At 47.3% G+C, this 23,765-nt stretch overlaps 5 protein-coding genes across 5 annotated transcripts; 1 reads left to right on the plus strand and 4 right to left on the minus strand.

The window, feature by feature from the left end:
• Positions 1-983: 983 nt before the first annotated feature.
• LHYA1_G004710 (uncharacterized protein) lies at positions 984-1,763 on the minus strand (the record flags this gene model as incomplete). Its single annotated transcript, XM_031149667.1, has 1 exon — positions 984-1,763. One exon carries the CDS (start codon positions 1,761-1,763, stop codon positions 984-986), a length of 780 nt encoding a protein of 259 aa, XP_031005536.1.
• A 2,531-nt stretch (positions 1,764-4,294) lies between these two features.
• LHYA1_G004711 (uncharacterized protein) lies at positions 4,295-6,310 on the plus strand (the record flags this gene model as incomplete). The annotated part of the gene is made up of 6 exons (XM_031149668.1): positions 4,295-4,767; positions 4,818-4,854; positions 4,908-5,342; positions 5,392-5,453; positions 5,502-5,589; positions 5,639-6,310. 6 exons carry the CDS (start codon positions 4,295-4,297, stop codon positions 6,308-6,310), a joined length of 1,767 nt encoding a protein of 588 aa, XP_031005537.1.
• Positions 6,311-9,286: 2,976 nt separating this feature from the next.
• LHYA1_G004712 (putative secreted lipase) lies at positions 9,287-11,143 on the minus strand (the record flags this gene model as incomplete). The annotated part of the gene is made up of 4 exons (XM_031149669.1): positions 9,287-9,483; positions 9,540-9,921; positions 9,967-10,397; positions 10,465-11,143. Coding segments are annotated over 4 exons (1,689 nt in total), but the record flags the coding sequence as incomplete, so codon positions are not given.
• A 5,887-nt stretch (positions 11,144-17,030) lies between these two features.
• Positions 17,031-18,463, minus strand: XOG1 (Glucan 1,3-beta-glucosidase; the record flags this gene model as incomplete). The annotated part of the gene is made up of 4 exons (XM_031149670.1): positions 17,031-17,491; positions 17,546-18,187; positions 18,242-18,339; positions 18,393-18,463. 4 exons carry the CDS (start codon positions 18,461-18,463, stop codon positions 17,031-17,033), a joined length of 1,272 nt encoding a protein of 423 aa, XP_031005539.1.
• A 2,167-nt stretch (positions 18,464-20,630) lies between these two features.
• On the minus strand, positions 20,631-22,914 carry AbaA (Conidiophore development regulator; the record flags this gene model as incomplete). Its single annotated transcript, XM_031149671.1, has 3 exons — positions 20,631-22,387; positions 22,433-22,645; positions 22,692-22,914. 3 exons carry the CDS (start codon positions 22,912-22,914, stop codon positions 20,631-20,633), a joined length of 2,193 nt encoding a protein of 730 aa, XP_031005532.1.
• Between the last annotated feature and the right edge of the window lie 851 nt (positions 22,915-23,765).

The raw sequence follows: 23,765 nt of genomic DNA on the forward strand, positions 1-23,765 counted from the left end.
TAGTAAATTGCATGCACAACTCTAGCGTATCTTGACTCAAGTAATAAGTCGTTGAAAACGGCCTGAATATACATGCGGGGTACTATACGATACTTCGCTTGGCCCGAGCCCCACTTGGCAATGTCTCCCAGCGAATCTATTGCTTACAATAGCACGAGATTGATCCATACTTGTCTTCTACTATAACTGATCGTCATTTAGTCATGCTATACGATATATCCCTCGAGAGAACAGAAACAAAAATCTCCGTAACTTGAATAAGTTGAACTGATAGGCTACTAGCTCATCCCGGGGGCCGCGGGGGAACAGTTGAAGCACCCAATCTATAAGCACTGATTGAAAATTTAGTGTGTACAAAAGCCAGAGAAGAGCCGGCCTGTGGTCAGGTAAATTCATAATATTCGCTATTCTCCTGTGGCATTGAGAGCTTTGAAGGACTAGCTTGTAATACGCCAAGAAAAAGAGTTCGATTGAGACACTAAGACATTCGAACAGTAATTTGACACGCATAGCTGACCCTTTACACCATATGTTCAGACTCCGAAGATTTGAGCAAGGGGTGGATGATTGATCACCTGAGACAAAAACAACTCGAACATCAATAAGCGCAGGGAATAGAGAATAAAAGTCAAAGAAAAACGTATCGAAGAGGAACGAACAGTATAAGCAAATAAAGACCGGAAATGATGCATGCCCAGAAGTGTTTAGAGAGCAAGAGAGCCTCTAAGTTGTTGGACTATCCATGTATGAAATGTTGAATGACCACGCCTCACTTCGACGATGCAAAGCATCTGAGATCTACAATGATCTATTAAGGCACAGTTTGCGAGCCCTGTAGCTTCGATAATCGATATTAATGTCTGTACACCCCCACAACTTCTCAAATCCAAAGCGCACAGAGTATCCCATAGCAAGCGGGCTTCAAATCGAGATCCTCTCAAGGCCCTGTTTCTCAAGGCTTCCTTTCACTTTTCCTGATGACTCTACTTTGTCTCCCATGATGAAGGAGTCCACATCATAATTCCACCAACTGCCCCATTATCAATCACCTGGCTGCGGTCATTGAACCTTCCTAGCAATTGAAACCCCACACTCCTATACATGTGCTCTCCAGGGCCACTTGCTTCCAGCCCAACACACACGCCCTCGCCCTCTGCCCTCCTGAGAACCTCAGCCATCAACCGCTTCCCAATACCCCTCCCTTGGAATTCCGTACCAACAACCACACTCCCCGCATGCCACCTGTTTTTCCTCTCTGGTATACTATTCCAATACTTCTCGTCGTCCGAGGCGATCAACGACCTAAATTCAGCTGTCGCTTTTGGATCAGCCGATTTATCTCCAATCGTTAACTCCAGAATCTTGCAATAAGCCCAAAACAACCAGCTCAAAGCCCACAACCAAAGGCTCTTTCGGCTAGCAAGATGCTTCTTGGCTCCCTCATCATCACCGAGTCGGAGAAATGATCCGTATCCAATGGCATAAGAAGGATTGCTGGCTTCGCAGGCGACGAATGATATAAATCGTGGGTTGAGCAATCGCGCCTGCGATCGCTCGGTAAAAGCACGAACATAGTCTGCTGGGTACTTTTCGCGGTACGGAGAAAGGAAATTTATGAGAGGCGTGTCATAGTATGTTTTGGCTGCGATTTCACCGATTCGACGTCCTTCCCACAGACGAGCTTGTCGGATTATGATTGGTGACTTAGAAGTGGAGGATGCTTTTGCCTTTGTGGTGGCCTGTCCATTTATTGTGAGTGACATTTTGAATGCGCTGCGTGATACTGGATCATGACACAAATGTATGAGCAGAAACTAAAGAATCTCTATGAGGCCTCGAGGTCGAATAACATATAAACCTTTGCAAAACATACAATGACAAGGAAAACACGACATGCGCCTTTTAGTAGACATTTACAGCATGAGTCATGCCGGAATACTTTACATGGGCCAAGAAGTAAACCCCGTACACGTGACGTCAATTTCATCTTTCAGCGACGCCTCTGAGCTCCGAGACCCACTCGGCCTACCCTCGTGTACATATATGACTGGACTTTGAGCCTTGGGCGTCTTTGTTTCTGATAGGGAAATAGGAATAATATGTGTTCCAGCCCGCGGAATTGCCAATTGCTGTACAGCCATAGCTTGGGTTTTCCGGGTCTGCAAGTTTCAGCGGGAAAAAATCCTTTATGAAAACCAACTTCTGGTCTCCAAGTTGGACTTCAGAATGCATGTCGAGTGCTATTTTGGCATAAATGCCTTCCACTTCATTCTCGTCTCTCCTGTTCCTTGCCCTCACTTTCATAAGCCACCTCCAGGCAAACTGTGAGAGACTCGACGGAGACGTGGTATTCAGTATAGTATCTCCGAAGCCCGTATGAGTTTGGATGACACTGCTGTTTTGGGTGTCAGAACACACTGGGAGCTCACGTTTAGGCTGACTTTTAAGTAATGTGGCAATCAGCCTCCTGAGCGAACGACCTCAATTTGTGCCAACGTACAGCCACCAAGAAAGCAATGCACTAAAAGCGGACACGAATAAAACGTGCAATAGCGTAGACGCAGAATGAGTGTCTGGACTGAATAAGACTGAAATGCGTGTTTAAAATTCCAGTTTGTTGGATGACCAGTTTCGACTAGAAATTCAAGCACCAATATTGGTCAAGTCCGTACCAAATTAATAGGCCAAAGATGATTTGTGTTTATGAATTGTGTATATCAAACCCTAGGCGACGTTGCACTAGCACATCTAAGGAAACGCCCAATGCTCGTAAATCTGGACCGGTCGTGTTGTTTTGTGGACTCGGTGTCAACTGAAACCCCTCCTCATCCTCAACACTGATATCTTCCGAGCTCTCCGTTTCCCAGTCTCACGATCAAATTATTCATCGGCAAGTTCTTGCTCCAAGATGTCCCCTGAATAATCACCTCTGTCATGAATCCATTGATAGAAATCGCCAATTTGGCTCAAACTATTGCAAACTTCCAAAACGCTGATCTTTGGCCGGATCCAGTTACTATGCTCAGCCTTCTCTTTCATGAACGATTCGACACAGAACCTCCTATGAGTGTCGAAATATTTCCAATTGATGGTGCTCGAATATGCACTCTCAAAGTGTATGTTGTCTATGGATACAAACTGCCCCTCGGTCACTATCTGCTCAAAAGATTCGTCCTTGTCGAGATCCAGCTGTTCTTCGTCATCGTCAATTTGAAATAGGATAATGGCGTCGTCGAGGTTGCCCCCCCTCGATCGGGTATAACGATAGAGAAGTGTTCCAATTGATCGAATTTCCGAAGAAGCGTAGCCGGTGATTCACATAGCGTGGGGTGCTCTCTATGAAAGATTGCCAGGTCTTCATAAACCTCTGAAGAAAAAGCTATGTGATTAAAGAGCTTCATACAATCCATCTCTAAGAGAGCACTGCGATATTTTGGTAAAGTGAATATCCGGTCACCTATGAAGACGGTGTCCTCCTGTAAATCGCAGAAAGTATCAAAAACTCTGGTGTAACGCATGAGTGCCTCCGCTCGTGCTTCCTTGGAAACGCCAATAATGGATGGAAGTCCACCAAGCCCGGGCTCATGAGCCTGCCATTCTCGTGTAATTTTCTCATAGCATAGCTGGATGACCCGAGGGCGACGATGAGTTGCGAAGCGTCATATCTGAATTCTTAACTCGATTGGAAGTTTTGGAAAAAGAGTAAATGTCTGATCTGAGCATGGAGAAAGGTTGATCTGAGGCGCTGGTACTGGCTTCGGTCTTCGACGCGGTCCATGCAGTCTACGCGGTCTACTATGTCTAGTTGGAGCTGGCGCTCGAGCTGCCGTGGGCATGTTCACTGAGAAAGGATGTTGAACATGCGGTAGTCGTTGGAATTCAAATCTGTTTTGATATTGAGGAGTGGATTGAAGTAAGTGATTGTACTCTGTGTTTGTACTAAAATTCCCACTTGACACGTCCACGAATCACGATCTCTAAATCCACACTAAAGAATTACTACGTACATCCTTGAATGACAGTGATTGTGAGCGGGACTCACGGCCGTCAAAACCGCACAATCTGACAAGATATCACCCTAGAAAGGAAGAAACAGAGAAACGGTGACCCTCCCTTACAGGTAAACCTCAATTATAGAGCTCGACCTGTTTACTACGTCAAAATAAAGCATTCCATTTGAACCAATTTGCTAATTCTACCATGTCTTGTCAGGCATTTTTTAATATCGAGAACTCGAGCGGCCGCATTCTCCACCTCATCAATAAGACCTACCATACCCTCCCTCGACGGCGAGATGTCGATGTACGCTGCCGGTCTAGACAGTGCCATGCCCAATGGCACTGCGGATGGCCAGCAACAAGGCCCCCAGGCAAATCAAGCTTGTATGACATGCAGAAAGCAAAAACGCAAATGCAACAAAGCTCTGCCGGCTTGCGGGCTGTGCGAGCGTATGAACCGCCATTGCGATTACTCGGATAGCACGCCCCCACCAACCTCGGAAGACTTCAATGCCTTGCGAATGAAGCTTATGGAGCTCGAGTCGAGACTGAATGGAGGAGGAGGTGGAGGGTCAGGGGGAGGTGTCATGATTTCCCCGCCTCCTTTTCCTACCCCATCATCGGGCGCTTTGTCGGGCTCCGAAGCACTTGGTCCTCAGCTGCCTCCGTACAGTCCTCAACAACAAGAAGCCCCGACCCAATGGCATGGCGTACAGAATCGGTTCCCCCCGATAGTTTTTCTTGACAAGGAATCATTCACACATGGAGGGTGAGTCGCAATTGGCCCAAAAATGTAGATATGGAGGCTAACCCGGCCAGGATTAATATACCGAAGCCGTCTATTGAGATCCCGGTAGTAAGTGACTTGTTCGTCATCTTATGTGGAATGATATAACTTACATAACACAGGATGTGCTTGATCTTCTCGGAGATGGTCAATCTGTGCAGGCAATAATCTCTGAATACTTTGCTACTGTCCATAAATGGATGCCTATCGTTTCTCAAATGCGAATGACCCGAAATATGGTAAATCCCGTATGGGAAGCTGGGCCAGATCTTGCGTTATTATTTCTTTGTATGAAATTGATCATTTCGCGACCTCACGATGGTATTGAGAGCTCTCAGAACCCCGTTTACCTAGCCGCAAAGCGGTTCATTTCTCTACTTGAAATGAGTGGAGCCGCTACGCTCTTGATATTGCAAGCCAACCTTCTTGTGATGTGGTATGAATACGGCCAAGCCATATATCCTGCGGCCTGGATGACTGCTGGTTGGTGTGTTAGATATGGCAATCTCCTTGGTATCAATGGTCAGAGTGAAGCTGTACAACTTTTAGGACGCCCAGTAGGTGGGAATCACCAACATCCCTTTCATATACTAAGATCATCTGTAGAGCACATGGACTGAGAGAGAAGAACGTCATCGGACTTGGTGGGGTGTTCAGATTGCTGATAGGTAAAACGCCTAGACGATCACAAAATTCGATGAACTAATCTATTATAGGGTTGTCTCGCATATAAGCCAAGGTTACATTATGAATTCACAAGAGCCAGATGCAGAGACTGTTCTCCCTGTTGATGATGCTGCATGGGTAAGCCGCCAGCCTATGTTGAAATTGCTCAGACTGACAAGTAATTTAGGACGAAGGCGAGATGTCAGCCGCCACTCAGACTTTACTCTCCGCTCCTATTGACAGTCCAGTTGCGTCCTTTCCTCGTCTCTGCCAGGCATCTTCAATGATGGGCAAAGTTCTTCATCACCATCTTGGCGAAAAAATACCTATAGAAACTGCCCGCTTCGATCTTGCCTCTCAACTTTACCTCGACGTCTCGGCTCTCGCCAGACAGATCACTGAAGAGATAGCCACCGTACCAGACTACATCACCCTGACAGCCCCACTTTCGCTCACTTTTAGCGCACTGGCGACTCTCTGTGAACCGTATTCCTGCCCGACGGGTTACGGTAGCAAGACTGCTAGCGCAGAAGTCGCTGCTATGCAGATACAAGCTGTTGATGGCCTAAAGACTGTCTCGCGGAGCATCTTGGACTTCTCTGAGCAAATCAATGCCGTCACAACGGAACCGCAAGACCTTGATAGGATTTCCCCAATCGTCATGGCTCCTTTGTACGCAGCAGCGGCAAACTTTGCTTGGCTGGTGCGGGAAAGTGGAGATGAAAATTCGCAGATGGCTCTCGACGCCTTACGGCGCACTCTCAGTAGACTTGGAACACGTTGGAGAAACGCGGCAGAATATGCCAGAATCCTGGAGGCACAAGAATTCCAGTACGCTGTTGGCAGTGCTGGTTCGTGAGAGAGTTTGCGAGATGGCTAGGACTTATGAATGTTGCTTGAAAATGATGACTGAGTTGGATGTTACCTTATGATATGGACATACCACATGATTCATGATAGCGAACTGGGAGGTGGAGATTTTATGCATTGTTTGGTATGTTAACACCCATATTAATCGAAAAAAGAAGATGCCTCAAACGCCATGCTAGACTGCTCCAAGACTATGTATCTGCACACAGAATGTGATATCCCTGAAAAGTCACTCATTCGTCGCTGTTACCCGCATATCTCGGCCAACCCCTGATTGTTGGACCCCAGCGATAAGACGCATATGGAACAGGAACCATCAGAGCAGAGATTGCCCCAAGTATCGTCAAGGTCCAATGCACGCCAAGGTTCTTATAAAACCTATTAAGTCATTAGTAAGCATGTCATGTAAACCTGCAAGGGAGGGAATCAACTTACGGAATTCCAACCACGGTCATACCACCCGCCGCCACATAGCGAATGAGCGTTATACTCACCAGCTCAGACGCAGCATACATCTCATATGTATCAATGATGTACTGATAAGTGCTGACAAAGATGTACAAGGTGCCGTATCTTATCAACACAGAAGCTACCAGGTCACTCCAGTAGCTGATACTGCTATGATTCGTCCACGCCACCCAGAACCAACCAATCGGCACGGCGGGCGCTCCAAACATGTCAAACCAAAGCCTTTTCTCAGGTGGCAGCTTCGCGCCCAGCCCACTTTTCTCCTGCGCTTCTTTCAAACCCTCTTCGCCCAAGAATGGATAAAGGGAATCAGCAGCGAGGCCCCACAGAGTCCGAAAGCTATCCCTAGGAACGCAAGCCCCGTGATGCCTTGAGAGAACCCGTAGGTGTCGCCGTAGATGTATGTATAGCCATCCAAAAACGTAACAATGATTATGTACACGACCGTTAGGTACAACGCGAAGAGCAGCACGATCGGTTCTCGCGCCGTGAGTATGAAGGGTCTGAAAATGGCTGTCCAGGTGGCGTTTATAATAGCTTCCCCATACCTGATATACTATCTATTGTCTGTCACTGGTGGAAAGTACGCCAAGGAAAGTGTGCTATGGTGGAGTTCTGCACTGAGCTACTCCGTACAGTAGTTCACGGCGGATAATCGACGGGACGGGACGGGACCGGTAACTTTCGTACTCTGGAACGCTTTTGTTATTTCCGGTGGTTGCCAGACTGATGCATATTAAAAGTTAGGAATAGTTATAGATACGCAACGTAATATATCCTTTAAAAGTAACTTGAATTCGCTATTTATTTTAGTAGGGTTATAAGTCACTTTTCGTTTACTAGTATATGCATTTACTTATGCATTTTATATATTATCACATCCTCCCTAAACTATTTAGCACAAGTCGACTGAGCTATTTTTCAAGTCGACTTAAGCAAACCCATCCAAATCCATAATCGTCTGGTGGGACTAAATAGGTAGGCTGTGATATGCCTATTTAGTCCAACCATTTACTAGACCATTAACGTACCCATCGCTAAATCAAACGCCCAAATGCAATCAATCCGCCATTATCATAACATCTCCCGGGTCTGACGCCAGCGTCTATCCACAACCCCTCCATTATCTTCTTCGTAAATCACGGGCGGTATTTCGGTGGAGGAGAAATACTGCGCGGCCGCCCCCGTTCATCCGTGGAAACGGCAAACCTCACTCGCGGACTCGAGTCGACCCTCGTGTCTCAGATCTGCCCCTCGAGGACTCGGCACGCGAAGATGAGGCTTGAGGTGGAAACGGAGGCGCTAGATGTGTCGTAGAGCCCGAGCCCGAACGCTGTGGCTGCTCCCAGTGTGAAGGCCATCCAGTGACTGGGAAGGCCTGTTGCTGTTGCTGTTGAGGCGCTGTGGGACCGGGGTTGTTGTCGGTCCAGCCATACTTCACATCGTGCGGGTGCTGCTGAAGAGTAGGAGGATGGGTATCGTATCGCGGAGGAGCTTGATGCATGGGTTGCGCGGCGGGCATAGGGACAGGGAGAGGGACAGGAACGGGTTTCGGTTTGGAGGTTTCGCGCCCATACCGGCCATCGTGAGAGTGTGGGCGGTCTTTCGAATGTCTTCTCCTGCTGTGCGAGCGACGGCGCCGGTGGTTGTTGCTTGCGCGGTGGCGGTGTTCTTCTTCCTCGAGGTAGGCTCTTTCGTCCTCGATCCTCTCCTTTTCCTTCTTGTTCTTCTGATGTTTGTGAATCAAGTAACCAGCGGCTACCACTTCTAAGCCGCCCAAGAGAACCATGGTGTTTTGCTGAGAGCGCGGGGTTGATTAGGTTATCGTAAGGCGTTTTTCCAAGGGGAATCAAAATGTATTCTGAAGGAGGTCTTGCAAGGCAAAGGCGATAATATGAATCAGAATGGGGTTGCCAAAGAAGTGTCAAGTGAAGGGTTGGTCAAGAGGGAGAGGTGGAGAAACAGATAGAAGTGCGGCTGAGCAGGTCACAAGTTACAACAAGTCTTGCCCCTCAATGTCAGCTGCTCTGGGTGACACCAACCACGTGATGGAATATTAGATATACTCCGTATTTTGATGTGTCCTCTGTTCGGTTTGATTGGTCGTATTTATCTTCTAATTTCTCTACACGCCTATTGCTGCATGTTGTTGAGATGCAATGTAAAGATCTTAAACATTCGGCCCTCAGTGACATCATGCCGAACCCACCGGCCTTTTTTGCGGAGAAGGCCTCGCTTAGAGCGCATGTATTTGACATTACGGTACGGAGCGGAGCGTAGTAATATGTCGCCACTTAGGCCTCTGCGTTATACAGTAAGGTACCGAAGACTATCTATCCCCTTGTAATATCTATGCGTCCCTATGGCATTGGGTACTCTAGCTTTCCGGTACCTTAGACAACGACAACCCCTTCTCAAACTCGCTAGTTCGAGGACATTTTGAGGCGGGGGTATTCAGTCATTATTTTCATATTTTCATATTTTCAAGCGTTTTAACTTATACATAAAGACTTGCAATGTTATCAACAAGCCAATCATAGTTTTCAGATCGGAAGTCATCAGTCAACAATGCCGCATCCGCAGAATTGAAGTGCATTAGCTGTTTGTCATCGCTCCACTGAGGCCACTCCTCATAGCTTGATCCATTGTTTGGATCCATCGTGTAAACAAACGAGAAGTAGTAATTATGGATCGCTTCACAAAAACCAGTCAATGGAGTGTTTCACCAAAGCGGAGTATTTGAAACTTACAAGCTGAGGCATAATTGGGAAGTATCCCGTAGAACACCTGGAGAATGTCTCCCGCGTGGAAGGATCCTAGCACAGGCGTACCATAGTCGTACGATGCTAAATAGGACCAGGTTGGGACTTCACTGGACACGATGTTTAAGACGGCACGGCGAGATAACGTAAACGTCAGATCTCCCAGAATTGCAGCAAGGCGTTTGAACTGAGGATACCACTCGTTGAGGATACCTGTTCCAAATGGCGATCCATCTGACGGATCATCGGGATAAGTGGCAACAAGGGCCGTGATCGTTTCGGTCGTTGCATCTTGGAAGTACACAGTCGATAAATAATCGATGAGTTCTGCCGTGGTGCTTATATTTGGTTGGAAAAGGGCGAAAAGGGTCTGCTCGAGTTAGTATGATTTCTCGGGAAGTTCAGGCCAACATACCCCTTCGTCTTCTTGATCTCCAATGATAAAGGGAACTTTAGCATAGTTCCCCTCTGTAATCGATACGTCAGGGGATACTGTGAAAACCTTTCCATCAGGGCGAGGCAGGTAAGATAGATCAATAGAGGTGTAAGAAAGTATGCCAGGTACGGAGTTCGTCGCTCCCAGAAAGGTTTCGTAGTCCAAACCTCGAAGGCAGTCTAAAGTTGAACTTGCTCCTGAGCATCCAGCGACATCCACAACTGTATCATATACATTTTGTGCCTTTGGACAATCAACTGGATCTGCGGGAATAATGCTGCCGGAATCCATGATTCCTGCTCTGAAAAGAGGCTTGCCCTTGTACGTATTGTCTCCATCGTACAAAACCATCTGATCCAGCACGGATATTGATCCAGCTGATTCGCCCCAAATTGTCACTTTGGTTGGATCTATGGGAATGTCAGCAGATATTTCTTTGAAAGTGTGTGAATGATTTCAAGATTAGAAAGTTCTCACCTCCGCCAAAGCTGGCAATGTTGTCTTGAACCCATTGCAGACCCAATCTTTGATCTAGCAATCCCAAGTTTGACGAACCATCCGCCAATATTTCAGAGCCTCCAAGGAATCCAAATCCACCAACTCGGTAGTTCACAGCTACGAATACAATAGGCTTTCCCTCGGTTATTGAATCTGAAACCAATATTGACCCATCATACGTTTGAGTACTTCCAAGTTCGAAGCCACCACCGAAGATCCAAAACAATACTGGCAAGTTTGAGGAATCTGTAGTTCCAGATGGCCGGAAAACATTGACTGTAAGACAGTCTTCACCAGCAGTGGTTATAGTCTGGAATAAAGGGGTGTTCAAAAGAACTCCGAGAACCCCAGTTGGGAAGTCGCTCGTAACATTATCGCTAAAGTAGAGCTGCGGACATGCCGTGGGTGTACTTGTAGCCGTGACGGTTCCAAGTGACGTGAGGGACTGTGGCGGCTTCAGACGCAGAGTTCCCGTTGGAGGCTGAGCGAACGGTATGCCCTTGAAACTGTCCACCAATCCCGAACTTGATCCAATAATGGTAGCAGCAGGAGTTGGAATGGCAACTGTGGGCGCACCATCTCGTTTAGCGGGAGCAGCAAGCACGAGTGGGAGAAGACCTAGAAGTAAACCAAAGAGCTTCATCGTGATTTCAAACTTGGCTGAAAACGATGACTTTGTTTAATTTCCGAAGAAAACAAGTATTGAAATTGATTGTGCAATGGTAGGAAGGCGCAATGTAATAGTGACTTCCAGCTCACACTTGCTTGACTTCGAGAAGCGGCGACTAAACACCTATATACCACATTCCCCTCTATTTACTTCTCCGCTCAAAGTATCCCAAAATGATACATTTCAAAACTTAAAGGAGAGTATTGCCATGTGCCTCCTCGGCCAGAAAGGTCATCACTGGACGGCTGACCACCAAGAAGCGTATTCGGGATTTTCTCGGATTAATCTATGATCTTTTCCCCATACTCGTAGCGCAAAGCTTAAAATGTGCCCAATGCCCATCAATAAATCCAAGACGCAACTCATCTGGGAGGGGGGCGATTGGTCACCGACACCAGTTCCTCAGGAAGAAGCGGAATCCCTCGCCCTAGATACGTATCAACCGAATCTTCCACACCCCCAAGAAGAAGGAGCGCCGGCACCTGTAGCCTAGCCTGCAAACCGGAGCTTCCAATCCCGGCAATGATGTTCTCGAAAACAACAGGCATCTCCCGATCGTGCACGGGGTATCTGGTTTGTGACCTGTGGGGTAATGTGGGGTACGTGGGAAGGTGGGGTGGGAACAGGGAATTTTAACAGGGGCATGCAACCACTTCGCGAGAACTTCGTGAGTTTAATGCCATAGTTAACATCCAGAAAAGAATAAATATTGGAAAAGATTCCTTTCACATGCGGCCTGATTTCCTTAGACTTCGCTCGGTCCCGTACTTAACAAGCCCTGCCTCGGTAATTTCACATAACTTTTTTCTAGTAAAGAACTCTATCATATGAAGTTCGTACTCGAGTTCGTCTGGGAGCCACGAATTCACCCCTTGGCATATAATTTTGCCTGCAGGAAACACCGCGGATGTAAGAAAAGAACACCATTCAGGCACTCTTTGCGAGCCTTGGTGCCGATTGCACTGGACTGGGAAGCATCTATCGAAGTCTCCTCATCACCTCTACGGAGGTCTTCGCCAGCGTATTCGGAATCATATCCATGCGGCTATGCGATTGGTTCGAGTACCGGCCACTAGCCCTCGAGGGTTACTCTGTACATTCAAAGCAGCCCGCACTGGGAGATACCGTTGCGGAGAACCTTGCCCCGCTCCACTACCATCCCTCTCGCTTCTAGTCTCAACGTCCGCTGCGGTCGATGTGCTCGAGCCAGCCTGTTTGTCGAAAGCGTGTGGTATTTCGAAGATGTGCAAGATGCCGTGCCATCACCTTCTAACGCGCGTCGACCGGGTTTCTTGGAAATATGTGGTAGCTGGTAAGAGGTCCTCGTTAAAGTCCGACATCTGTGGTTCTGGAATGAGAATCCCGCTGTTCGGGGGTTATCATAGCTTGTATTACCTCTTGATTATTTCTGATCATCTAGTACTTTCTTTCCCTGAAAGTCCTTCTGCTTTTGATATTAGTAGGTGGAGTTTTATACAAGTGGCACATGAGTAAACAGCACATGTTTTAGATACGCAGCTGCTGTCTTCCCTCATTGTTGATTATATGCGATGGATATATATCCAACTAGTTCGCTGCGAAATAGCCGAGATGCTGTCTTCGAGAAGAATCTGTCGTCGGACCCTGTCTCTGGCTCCCAAGACGATGATGATATTGTTGAACTAAGAGTGTTTATTGGATAGTGTCTTCATACTTGTAGTTTGTCTGATTTCAGGGATGGAAACATAAAGTAGTCTTTGAGATTTTAACAAAAGGTGAGAATGCAATTCTTGGATAGAAATTCGAGAAAGCGAGGAAGATGAGATTAATCCCCTCGGAATAACGTATAGCTTACAGCTCAGTACCTGTGGACTGTTTGGAAAGGCGAGAAGCTGAAAATTCTATCACACAATTTGATAGGTATGTAGATGGGAAATCGATTCAACTAATGGTACGATTATGCCCAAGAACACTTGACGCTTCTGATAACAACTCACCAGAAAGGGCCAGGAAATACGGGACATCCATATTCAGAGCAACCACAGAGACGAAAACCCAGATATCCAGCTAGGACAATTCCTCGCAAAACAAGTATACACGAAAACCAACTTTCCCCATCTATTTGCGACCAAAGTTTTCAATAGCCGCAACTGCTGCAAGGCTCAAGTTATCAGTTATCATAGCCAGATTCGCATTGGCAGTTGCAGCCGCAATCGAAGCCATGCGGAGAGTGCGCGTTGACTGTATCGCCAAACCAAGAGACTCTGCAATTTTGATGACGTTGCTTTTCATATCCGGATCTTTAATGCCCTGTCCAAACTCCAAGATCCGACATAGGTGCTCTTCCGCGTCCCGAACACAGCTGTCGATATGCTCGCCAATTGCATCGTGGTCAAAAGGTGCAACTCCCTCACTATGAAGACCGGCAAATCCTGCTCTTGACCGTAGTGGCGTATCAGGCTCAACATGGCGATGGGCTTGATGGCTGGCGGAGGTGTTGGGGGAATTAGCAGCTGTCCCGGACTCGGCTTGGTCGGGTTCACCGGTAGTATTGGCGGAGGGCGACACCGCTAGATGGACGGGTGGGACGTTGGTGGAAGTGCAACTCATATCGGTGTATTTATCAGTGGCGTGATCTCGAATAGAAATATGAGATTCTTGCAAGATTGACGATGGACGCGAAAGCTTATGCTCTAAGACTGCCTGGTAACGTTGTTGCTCAGTTGACCTCCGAAAACCGGGCAGGAATGAAGTGAAACGGCTTCGAAGACCACCACTGGTACGCTTGATCGATGTCAACTTATCGGATTGCTCAGACCGGTCGCTTAGTCGAGGAGCTTTTGCATCGGCTACTCTCTTTTTGGCTTCAATCTCACGAGCAGCGCTAGCAGCTGTTGGGCGAGCAAGTCGGGACCCGAAGGGTTGTCGATTTTTGCGTGGGACAGTTGCCTTTGGTGATTCCTTGGGCAAGGGCGGCAGAGAAGATTTGCGAAGTGGAAATCGATTCTCTTGGGATGGGTGAGGCGCTCCATTATTGTTTCCGGCATGTCTCTCATCTGACGGCTCTGGGACATTGCAGTCAGGATTGGACAAGTGAAGGATTACCTCACGTTGGGCAACTTGTCTGCTGCGAGTGTTTTGGGGGGCTCTTGTATTTCGACCCAGGGCGCTGGGAGATCTGTTGGCAATGGCCCTTGAGTTTGGACCCATGTTGGTAGGAGATCTACCATAGATTGTTTGGTTTGCTTCAACAGACACCTTCAATGACAGACCAACTCCATATCTTGATGAGCGGCGGATTCGGTCATCCGGTTCCAATTGAGGGCTTGCTGCGCCAGAGGAAGTGAAGCTTGCTGTACGTGCAACACTCTTATTGGCAGCAACTGTTGGACGATTAGGAGTACTCGTATTATCGGACCGCTTGCTTCTTTGGTTTCTTGGTTGCCATCCGAGCGATTCTGAGATGGGCGGAGGCGCAAGTAGTTGAAACTGTTGGCTTAGATCACCGGAGTTGCGTAGATCGGGAAGGTTGGCCTTGCGTACGATATTGCGAGGTGTAAGACTGCCATTACTGATGGTTCTTGTGTGGCTGGAAATGGGCGAAAGAGCATATGTAGGGCGAGGAATTGAACGCAAGGGAGATGATGAAGCTGTATGAAAACTGGGTGACGGAGGGGAAGCGTCTTGTGCTTCAAAATGCACGTCAGATTGAATGTTGTTGAAAGAAGCACTAGGAGACACGTCGACGGCGGCCTCTGGAGTCAGAGCAGCAAAGGTGACATTTTTCATGTTGACATCAGTAGCATCTAGATCAGTCAGCTTCTTCCATCAACAGAGACTGTTGAAGAGAGAAAGTACCCATGATTCCACGATACTCGGGTTCTTCAGGTTCGTCGCTGACTAGTAGAAGTGGTGTCTCTGGAAGAGGCTTGCTGTTTGGCGAGATTAAAGCACCCCTTTCCGCCCTTTGAGCTGTATTCGCCTGGATTGGTTAGCTCTGATGTGTACTATCACCAGATAATGATTGAAAATAAGCTCCTGCTTCTCTCTAAACTCTCAAGCAACAAAACGAACGGGGCTGGTCAACAATTCACTCACAGTGGGAGGTTCATTGCCAGTGAATGTTGGAGAGACAGCGACAACGACATCATCGTCGACATCAGGTTCAATGATTTGAGTAAAGCGAAGTCTTGAAGGTGTCGAAGGCTTTGAACGGGGAGAAGTCCCAGAGCCAAGAAGCTTCATAGTATCTGAACCGTCCATGTGGGATTTTGGTCCAGGACTGGTGCAGCTCCGTTGTAGGCTCGGCTTGCGACCTTGAGCAAGCCTAAGTCGAAGCTCCTGGATTGTAGGAACTCCTTCAGGGGAAGGTCTTGTAAACCTTTTCACAGGAGATCGAAGATCCTTCGAGGGAGCAACTCTACCAATAGGAGACCTTACGCCGTTGGCTGTAGGTCGGATGGGGCGAGTCTTGCTATTCGCATTGGCGACATCCAAGAGGGGCGTTGTATATTGACTACGCCGTGGAGTTGGGGAAGGCATAGCTGAATTCCTTTGATACTACCCTCTCCAATGCTTCTCGGTGACGCTTCACATCGACGCTCTGTATGGTAGCCGTCGATGCAAAATACTGTGTGTCACGGTTGCCCAAAATCGAAAGAAGAGTTAGGATATAGTTCTGCCTTTAAGTGCGCAAGTGGGCGGGACTAAGGTATTGAATGTGGATGTGTTAGTCTAATCTGAGACTCCGGACATATTTACCTATGCTAGATTCAATGGGACGATACCTTTCAGCATCTATACATCTTTACCATATCTCGTCTTCACGTGCCGCTTGCCGGATAACAGCCCCTCCAACTTCCGCGTTGAAGATTCAGAAGGTATGAGCAACGGCATGGCCTATTTTTGACCTTTGAGGTGAGAAGTCACAGATGATCAAACGACGTTGCATGTCTGTGATTATGGCCCACGGTACCAGCTTGGCCGTACATGATTAAAGTCTGCATCTTATTAGCAAAAGATATCGAATACTTGCAAGGACATGGGAAACGAAAGACCACAACGAGCGCAAAACGATTAAAAAGACCTTTATCTAGCTCATCCCCAACTGTGCAGCTTTTCCAAGCACCTAGCGAACAAAACCAAGAACAAGAACATGAACATGCAATTACACCACAGTACCAGGAGCCAGAAATTCTAAAAACACAACAACAACTGTAAATACTTCAAGTATAAATAATTGCAGCTTGATTATGAAGATGAAGAAATCAAAAAGTCATCATCTTGCATGGAGGCAGATTGATAAGGTATCTATCTATCTGCCTTAAGAGCACGGCTCTGCAGAATATCAAGACTTAACAATGTTATTACTTGGATAAAACAACTCAACAAAGACCTGGTGCTTGAAGAGGTTAAAGATGTGAGAAGAGAGGAGAGGGAGGGGAGGCTAAGACGTGTTCAAGATCTTAGTCAGCTGCCAAGACCTAACCTCTTCATGGGTAAATAGCAGAAGGGGCATTAGCTTTCAATGCATTAAGCGGTAGAAATCGTTAAATGAATGAGTGCCGCTTTTCTATCCACGCAAGCTCAAGCCTCCCCCCTTTTCTTCCGCGAGAGTTCTGTGCTGAACTTCGAGACAAACGCTTCTCCTACTAAAGCAAAACGCGAAAAGGGTAATTCGAAGTGAACTTATTTGCCTTTCTCTTGCAGAGCAATATACCATTGGTTATGACTGCCTTATCATGCCCTGGGTATAATGTAAACCGGTATGTCCCATCGGAATGTCTAATCCTCCCATCCTCTATGTAATGAATGCGTAAAAATTCTGTGCCCCCCAATCCTTCTATGTAAAGCCCTCATTAAGACCTATCCCCAACACCCGAATTGATTTTATACCTCAAGAACAAATGGAACCAAAGTCCTGGTTTGTTAACGGCTGTGGGAAAATACCCGCGTCCAACAGTGCAAACGCGTCCCACTCATGAGCAGCTTCCGTCTTGAAGTTCCAGAAAACCCATCCCTGTGTATGGCTCTCGAAAGCTGAAATCTGGGCCTCGATGTAGCCTTTGACGTCGCCTTTCATAGTGTCGTCCCAGTTGGCGATGTTGTTCTTGTCGGCGCAAGACCCGACGTATGTAGAATTGGGATAGGTGCCGTCGTATCTCGAACCAATGTTATATCCATTTAGAGCCGGCGCGCAGTCTGTCTCCGCTGCGGTCCACTCGCCCACAATGACCCATTTGTCGGATCCGGATGCGTAGCTGGCTACGTTATTGCAAACTAACTGTCTGTGTTGCCAGTTCTGCAAGGCTACGAAGTCGTCGGTAAATACTTGGTACTCATGGTGATCCACGACAACTAAGATTTATTAGCTGTGTAACTCGTATGGATTTGTAACAAATCATCTCTTACCATTTTGAGCATTGTCTGAAGTGGAGAGGAAGCCATTGTAGGTTTTTGGTGAAACAAAGCCGTCTTGAATCACGACAGGAGTATTGCTGACTGCACGGACTTGGTCATAACCATTACGATAAAACTCTTTGAGGTCGTCAAAGTCGAGTTCCGAGCTTAAAGGTTCGTTAAGGAGCTCAATTGCGACTACAACGTCCTGGTACTGTGCTTGCGCGTACTTGTTCGAAATCGTTTCGAGAACAGACAAAGTCTGAGCTACCGAGTCTCCCGATTGCCATGTTGGCTTGTCCATTCTTTGACCACTGTTGTCGAAGCCGTTTTGCGAACCAGGAGCTCCGTGCAAATCAATCCAAATCTTCAGGCCGGTACCCCTTGCCCAGTCTATCGCAGCGTCGATATATGGCGCAGCGCCCGGCGTGTATGTCTCACCATTCTCCAAGCTGGCATACGCCCAGTATCCGATTGGAATCCTTACGGTGTTAAAGCCTGCATCGGCAATCTTTTGGAAGTCCGCAAACGTAACCCAGCTGTCCCAATGAGGTTTGAGGATGTTGTATGCTGCAGTCGTACCCAATTTATTTGTAAGAGTATACTCATCCACGATTCCTAGGGATTGGTCAAGTGCCTGGAAGATAGACGGGGCTGAAAAAGGTGAGCAATTAATTACTACGTACATACGATACTAGGGATTCTTACTGATGAACGGTTCCAACACGAGCCATCCACCGATATTCACTCCTCTCACTTTCTGGCTTCCCCATGAGAAATCGACGGAACGTTTAGAGAGTGTGTTTCTGTGGAGCAATGAGTAAGCGCAAACTTGTAGGTCTTGAGATGCGCGACTTACGGAGTTGAGGGGGCAGCAATCGCGGCGGCGCCAACGAGCAAAACAGCAGCGAGGGTGTTCTTGAGCAACATGTTGGATTAAGAATTATTTGGACGAAAATGAGCGTGGTGAGGAGGATGCTGCAGAGGAGGAGGATCAATTGGGTATATGAAGTCCTAGTCGCATCACCTAGATAGACTAGGGCCCAAAGGAGATACTGCGTGTGGGTGATGGGGATGGGATGATCCAGGATATATGTGATGATCAAGGTTCTTGGTAGCTCCGGATGATGAAAGAAGGATGATCAGTGGACATGAGCTTGTGAGGTCAATGCAAACAAGATAGAGCTTGACGTGCTGGACTTGGATTGGCTGGAGGAGAGGCGTGGAGGCGCGGACGGGGATTTAGTTGAATATCTAGGCCCTAGTCGCAGGCCAGGCACATGAAGATACCAACGGTACAGTAGGTACATACAGTAAGGTACCTAGGTACCTTAGTGCAAAGTCAAGAATAGATACTGTATGGCGAAAGCGCCGTCAGCCAATGGGACATTTAGTATAATCGCTGCAGTAACCATAACCATCTGCTGTACCATCCACCATCTACCAAGCCAAGAGTTTACCAGCAGATCGCGATTTGACCATACGCGGAGTGCACCTTCGTATACTGTACTGTAGAGTACCATCTGATTTGACCATAAATTACCATCTGCTGTCAACCATCATGCCAGCACACCGCACCACAGCGCAGCACAGCACAGCACAGCCCAGCCCGCCCCTGAGCCCACTATTATTTTCGTGATTGAAACGCTTCGCACACTTGCCGTCGCCGCAAATGGCTGGAAAGGCTGAAAGTAGTGCAGGGGCCTCACGGACAAGGGCGATAAGTGACGGGCGGCTAGCTCAGGGTAGGCAAGTGTCTAGTAACCACTCCGATTCCCCGTAACTAGACCCCTGGCGATCAATCTCAGACGAGCAAGAAACAAGAAACTACCTAGAAAGCAGCTCATCAAGGCCAGACGAAAAACTGCCGAGTGTTGACCTCTACTCTTATCTCGCGTTTGCTTGCGTAAACATGATTTTTTTCAAGTCAAAATACACACATTCTAAATTTAAGGAGAAGGCGCGTGCGATGCATACAGTACGGCGTATAGCAAGGTACCATACCCACGAAGTAATTGCCGAGCTTATGCAGAGTGAGCACTACGCCTCACCTCCTGCTGAATCCTGCACCACACCGATTTTCTCAATCCGAGTCATTACTAACACCACGATTTTATCTCGCACGGGAACGTCTTCTCTTCTCGTGTTTTCCAAGAGCTAGGACTGGGCCGTCGTGGATGGATACCTATGAAGTCTTGATTATCTGAAAGCATAAAAGGAAATGACTTCGGATTACTTGAGTGAGAGGAGCACGAAGGCATGTTAGGATATTTGCCCCTAATAAGTAGGCTTGTCTGAGTTTTTTTTGTTTTCCCTAGCAATGCAGTATACGTGAAAGGCTAGCAAATAGCTAGCAGGAAGGAAATATTAGGGAAAGAACCGCCCTTTAATACTACGCTAGATGGATATCTATAGGGCTCTATGCTATTAATATAGGAGTTTTGTAGTGGATTAGAGGATATACCTATCTAAGGACTAGGTATCTGGCTTAGATAGAAAGGACCTAGTATAGAATAATCTCTGTAATAACACTGAAATAGCTCTTATACACAAGGTAATAAGAGCAAGGAGTAAAAGTGTAGATAGAAGTCAGCATAAACGAGCCGCCAAGAGCAAAAGCTACAAACCCTAGATCGCTCCAAGCCCCTTGGCTTGGGTGCGGGTGGTGGTGGATCCCTTTACGGGATGACTAATCAGTATGAGCTCCTTACCTGGACTGGAGTAGGACTATTTAACATAAAATCGAGTATTGTCAATACATAATTATGAGTCGAATCAAGGCATGAATCTAAGGCGGCAAGAGGAAGTGAGGAAGCGAGTTAGTATTTGACCGAAAATGGATAGTGAGAGTCAAAAAAGGGGTTAATTTATAGCCACGTGACCGATATCTAACAAGCGATAATACATTGCCAGAAGTTCATAATGGACAAGAAGTGATAGTGACATGTTCATAAGTCATAAGTCATGAAATAATAATATTATTAGCTGTCGTAAAGACCAATCAACCCATCCCAAAATTCTAACATCCCAAACTCCCACACACATTACAATGCCCAACCCTGCGCTGTGAAACTTCTCTAAAGTTCAATTCTCCCCTTCACTTTAACTGTTCCAATCTGGCAAAATCAAAGTCATCCCCACTAGGAACATCAACCCATCCTTCCTCCCTTGTCTCCACATCACCCCACGTCTCCTTACTATTCGCTTCAACAATTGCTTCCAAATTCGGAATACTAGAACCCGACACCCCATCATGAGCAAAATTGGCAGTCACGGCGTCCTCAGCAGAGTGATGTTGAATCCACGGCCGTAACTTCTCCTCAAGACTATGCTCGATGCTCTGTTCCATCTGTTCGTAACCAGGCTGATTGGCAGGATTGATATTGTCATCTGCTTCCAACTCAGGAGCCCAATGTTTATCCACAGGACTCCCCTCCCATCCATTCTTTTGCGTCGGCGTCGACTCGTCAGCCCAGGCAATAGGCTTCCCATCCATCCCATTATTCCACTGATCAGCCATTTTGGCTTCACTCGGGGCATCCCAGGCGATCTGCGGCGTACTACTCGGTGCCGGATAATTGCCCCAAGCCGGATCTTCCCCAAAGCTCTCGCTGCCAGGCAAGGGCCAATTATGCGCATCGTGGCTATAATCCATATTGACGTTCACATTCGCATTCGCAAGGTAGTGATTGATGTTCGACTCTGTCTCCCCAACAAGCGTGCCATCGCTATCTGCCGTCACCGTACTGGAAAAGCTCAAATTCTCAGGCGGCATTTCAAAGCCCGTCGGCGCCGTGAACCCGTACCCCTGGTTCGCAAACGAACTATGCAGATTAGGTGCGGGAAACGCATCGAGCATGCTAGGCTGGTGGGCTGGCTCGACGAACGCATTGAAGTTCTCGTGCATAATCGCCGACAACTGGCTGCTGTGATGCGGACTCGGGCTCATCACGCTCCGGCGTGGAGGAGCAGCGTCCAAGTATCTCCAGCTCGTGGCACTGGGCTCGCCGTGTGATGCTTTGCGGAAGGTCCACAGGATGATAGCTCGTGTTTCGAAGGGATGACCGTTGGATGGCGAGGACTGTATAGCTTGATACATAGAAATCTGATCCACGTATTCTCTCGCGGATTTCCGCGATTCGGAATTGGGATGGTAGGACTTGCGTCTCTCCTCATAACGAAGCTGTGCATCAGTGAGACAGGTGAGCGCGTGTGCCCATACCTTTGCAGGAAAGGGAACTTTGATGCGAGTCTCGTCTTGAGTCACAGACACGACGTGATTGATGGATGTCGAAGATTCTTCGTCGAGATCGATGGTGGGATTGCGGCTGAGAGTAGGTGGCATCGTGAACGAGGTATTGATTTGCCAGACGCAGTTTTCTAGCTCGCACCCAGGCATGGAAAGTTCGGTTCGAGAAACCAACTCTGCTCCTGCTGGCGGGTAAGTTGACATTAGACTGAGAGATGTGTCCATGTGGATAATGTCACAGTCTAGATCTCGCGCGGTGGAAAGGATAGGAAAGCGTTGACGCCAATTCGGGATTGATTCCAGACTGGCGCGTGGTCTTTGAGCTGATAGGCCGGTGTACTTGTGTAAGACAATTCCTTCGTTGTACAAATCCTGTTCGCCAGTATTTCTCCCGCTTTCGATAGTTATACTGGTAATAAGTAACCAAAACATAGTCGGCTTCATAGGCGGGTGATGCGTCTTCATCATCTGACTGATCTCATCATAATGATCATATCGTTTATGTGGTAATCGACCCTGTGAAAGCGCTCTCAGGCATGGGTCATTCTTGAAAGAGTCCTCAAATCCATTCTTTGCAATCTGCTTTGGTGGAAAGAGGCGTTCATCTATTCCAGTCAGCTAGGTTCAAACTTCTCGATGAGCTGCCTCACATGCGGGATGGTCTTTGAAAAAAGTCTTCAAAACTTGGATATGACTGGAAACCTGCTTCCGCGTCCGAGCCATTGACATGTCTGGTGGTTGACCAGGCGGAAGACTTTCCAGATACGCAATCCATAAATATTCCTTGATCAACTCATTACGGCCATGAGGTTTCCCACGAAAGGAAAACTTTCGCCTTCCCATATGCGGGATATCGATCAGGGCTGCAAAATGTCAGCGCCAGGACGGTCGTTAAGGAATCATACATACCATCCAAGAAAGCAATCTCAAGCCGCCGTGGCCATTTATGGTCTTCTGGATTTCCATCCTTGTTCTGTCGATCTCGATATGCTTTATAAAGACCAGAATCCACGATTGGATTCCGGCTATACTTTTGTTGTCTTCTTCGTTGATTATGCTGTTGTCTTTGCCGTCGTTCTATTAATGGTACCAAAGACTGATGTGTTGATGGTACTGTTGGCGTTGGATACATGGGTCTATCCGGCCGGGATTCAAATTCCTTACTATCATGATATGTACCTGAAGTTAAACCTTGAAGTTGAGAATTACCAGCTGAATCCGAAAGAGGCTGCCTGGACGCGTCCAATACTGGATAGTTGGAGTGCAAAGTTTGCGCCATGGATCGTAAAATTAAAGATAAAGAATGCTTCTGCTGCAGTGTCGTCACCAGGACAAATGCACATGAAATCGTAAAGGCTGTGCACACCAGAGTAAGGATTGTAGTAAGAAATGCTTAAAGGAATGGCAAAAGCCTGGGGTCACGGCTGACTTTTAGAGGGAATGTCAATAGGTGCTTGAGAATGAAATGAGCAGCCAACAGGATATAAGTGGAAAGAAGTAGGCTCATCCGAGCTTGAATATGCATAATATTGGAGTAATAATATTAGACGAAACAAGGGCAGTTTTCCTAGATAGAATTCTGTTCATCCCATGCAAGGATGTCTGTTTTTGGAGAGGAAGCTAACCTTACATGTTTGTTACTTGTTACCAGAGGAATGCTTCATCTTGTTGATCTGGGAACTTGCCTAGAATAGCCTACCATGGCCATTTCACCGGGCAACGTTCGGAATTCCACGTACATTACTAAAATACAGCATGGTGCTGCCTTGTTCCATTATCGCCGAGACAATAAGAGAGTAAATCTTTAGACATTCCTTGGCTTGCACAAATTGTCAAATTTGCGGGGCATCGATATTGGAGCCATTGATTTTCTTGGTGGGCCTAGGAGTTAAGTCGAGGCTCTGTAGGAAGGGATTCCAGCTAATAGCGTTGCTATATTGCGGCAAGGGGAATCTCGCTTGGCAGAATTGGAGCCAAGGAGGC

This window comes from Lachnellula hyalina (assembly GCF_007821495.1).
Source record: "Lachnellula hyalina strain CBS 185.66 chromosome Unknown contig00063, whole genome shotgun sequence".
Taxonomy (NCBI): Eukaryota; Fungi; Ascomycota; class Leotiomycetes; order Helotiales; family Lachnaceae; genus Lachnellula; species Lachnellula hyalina.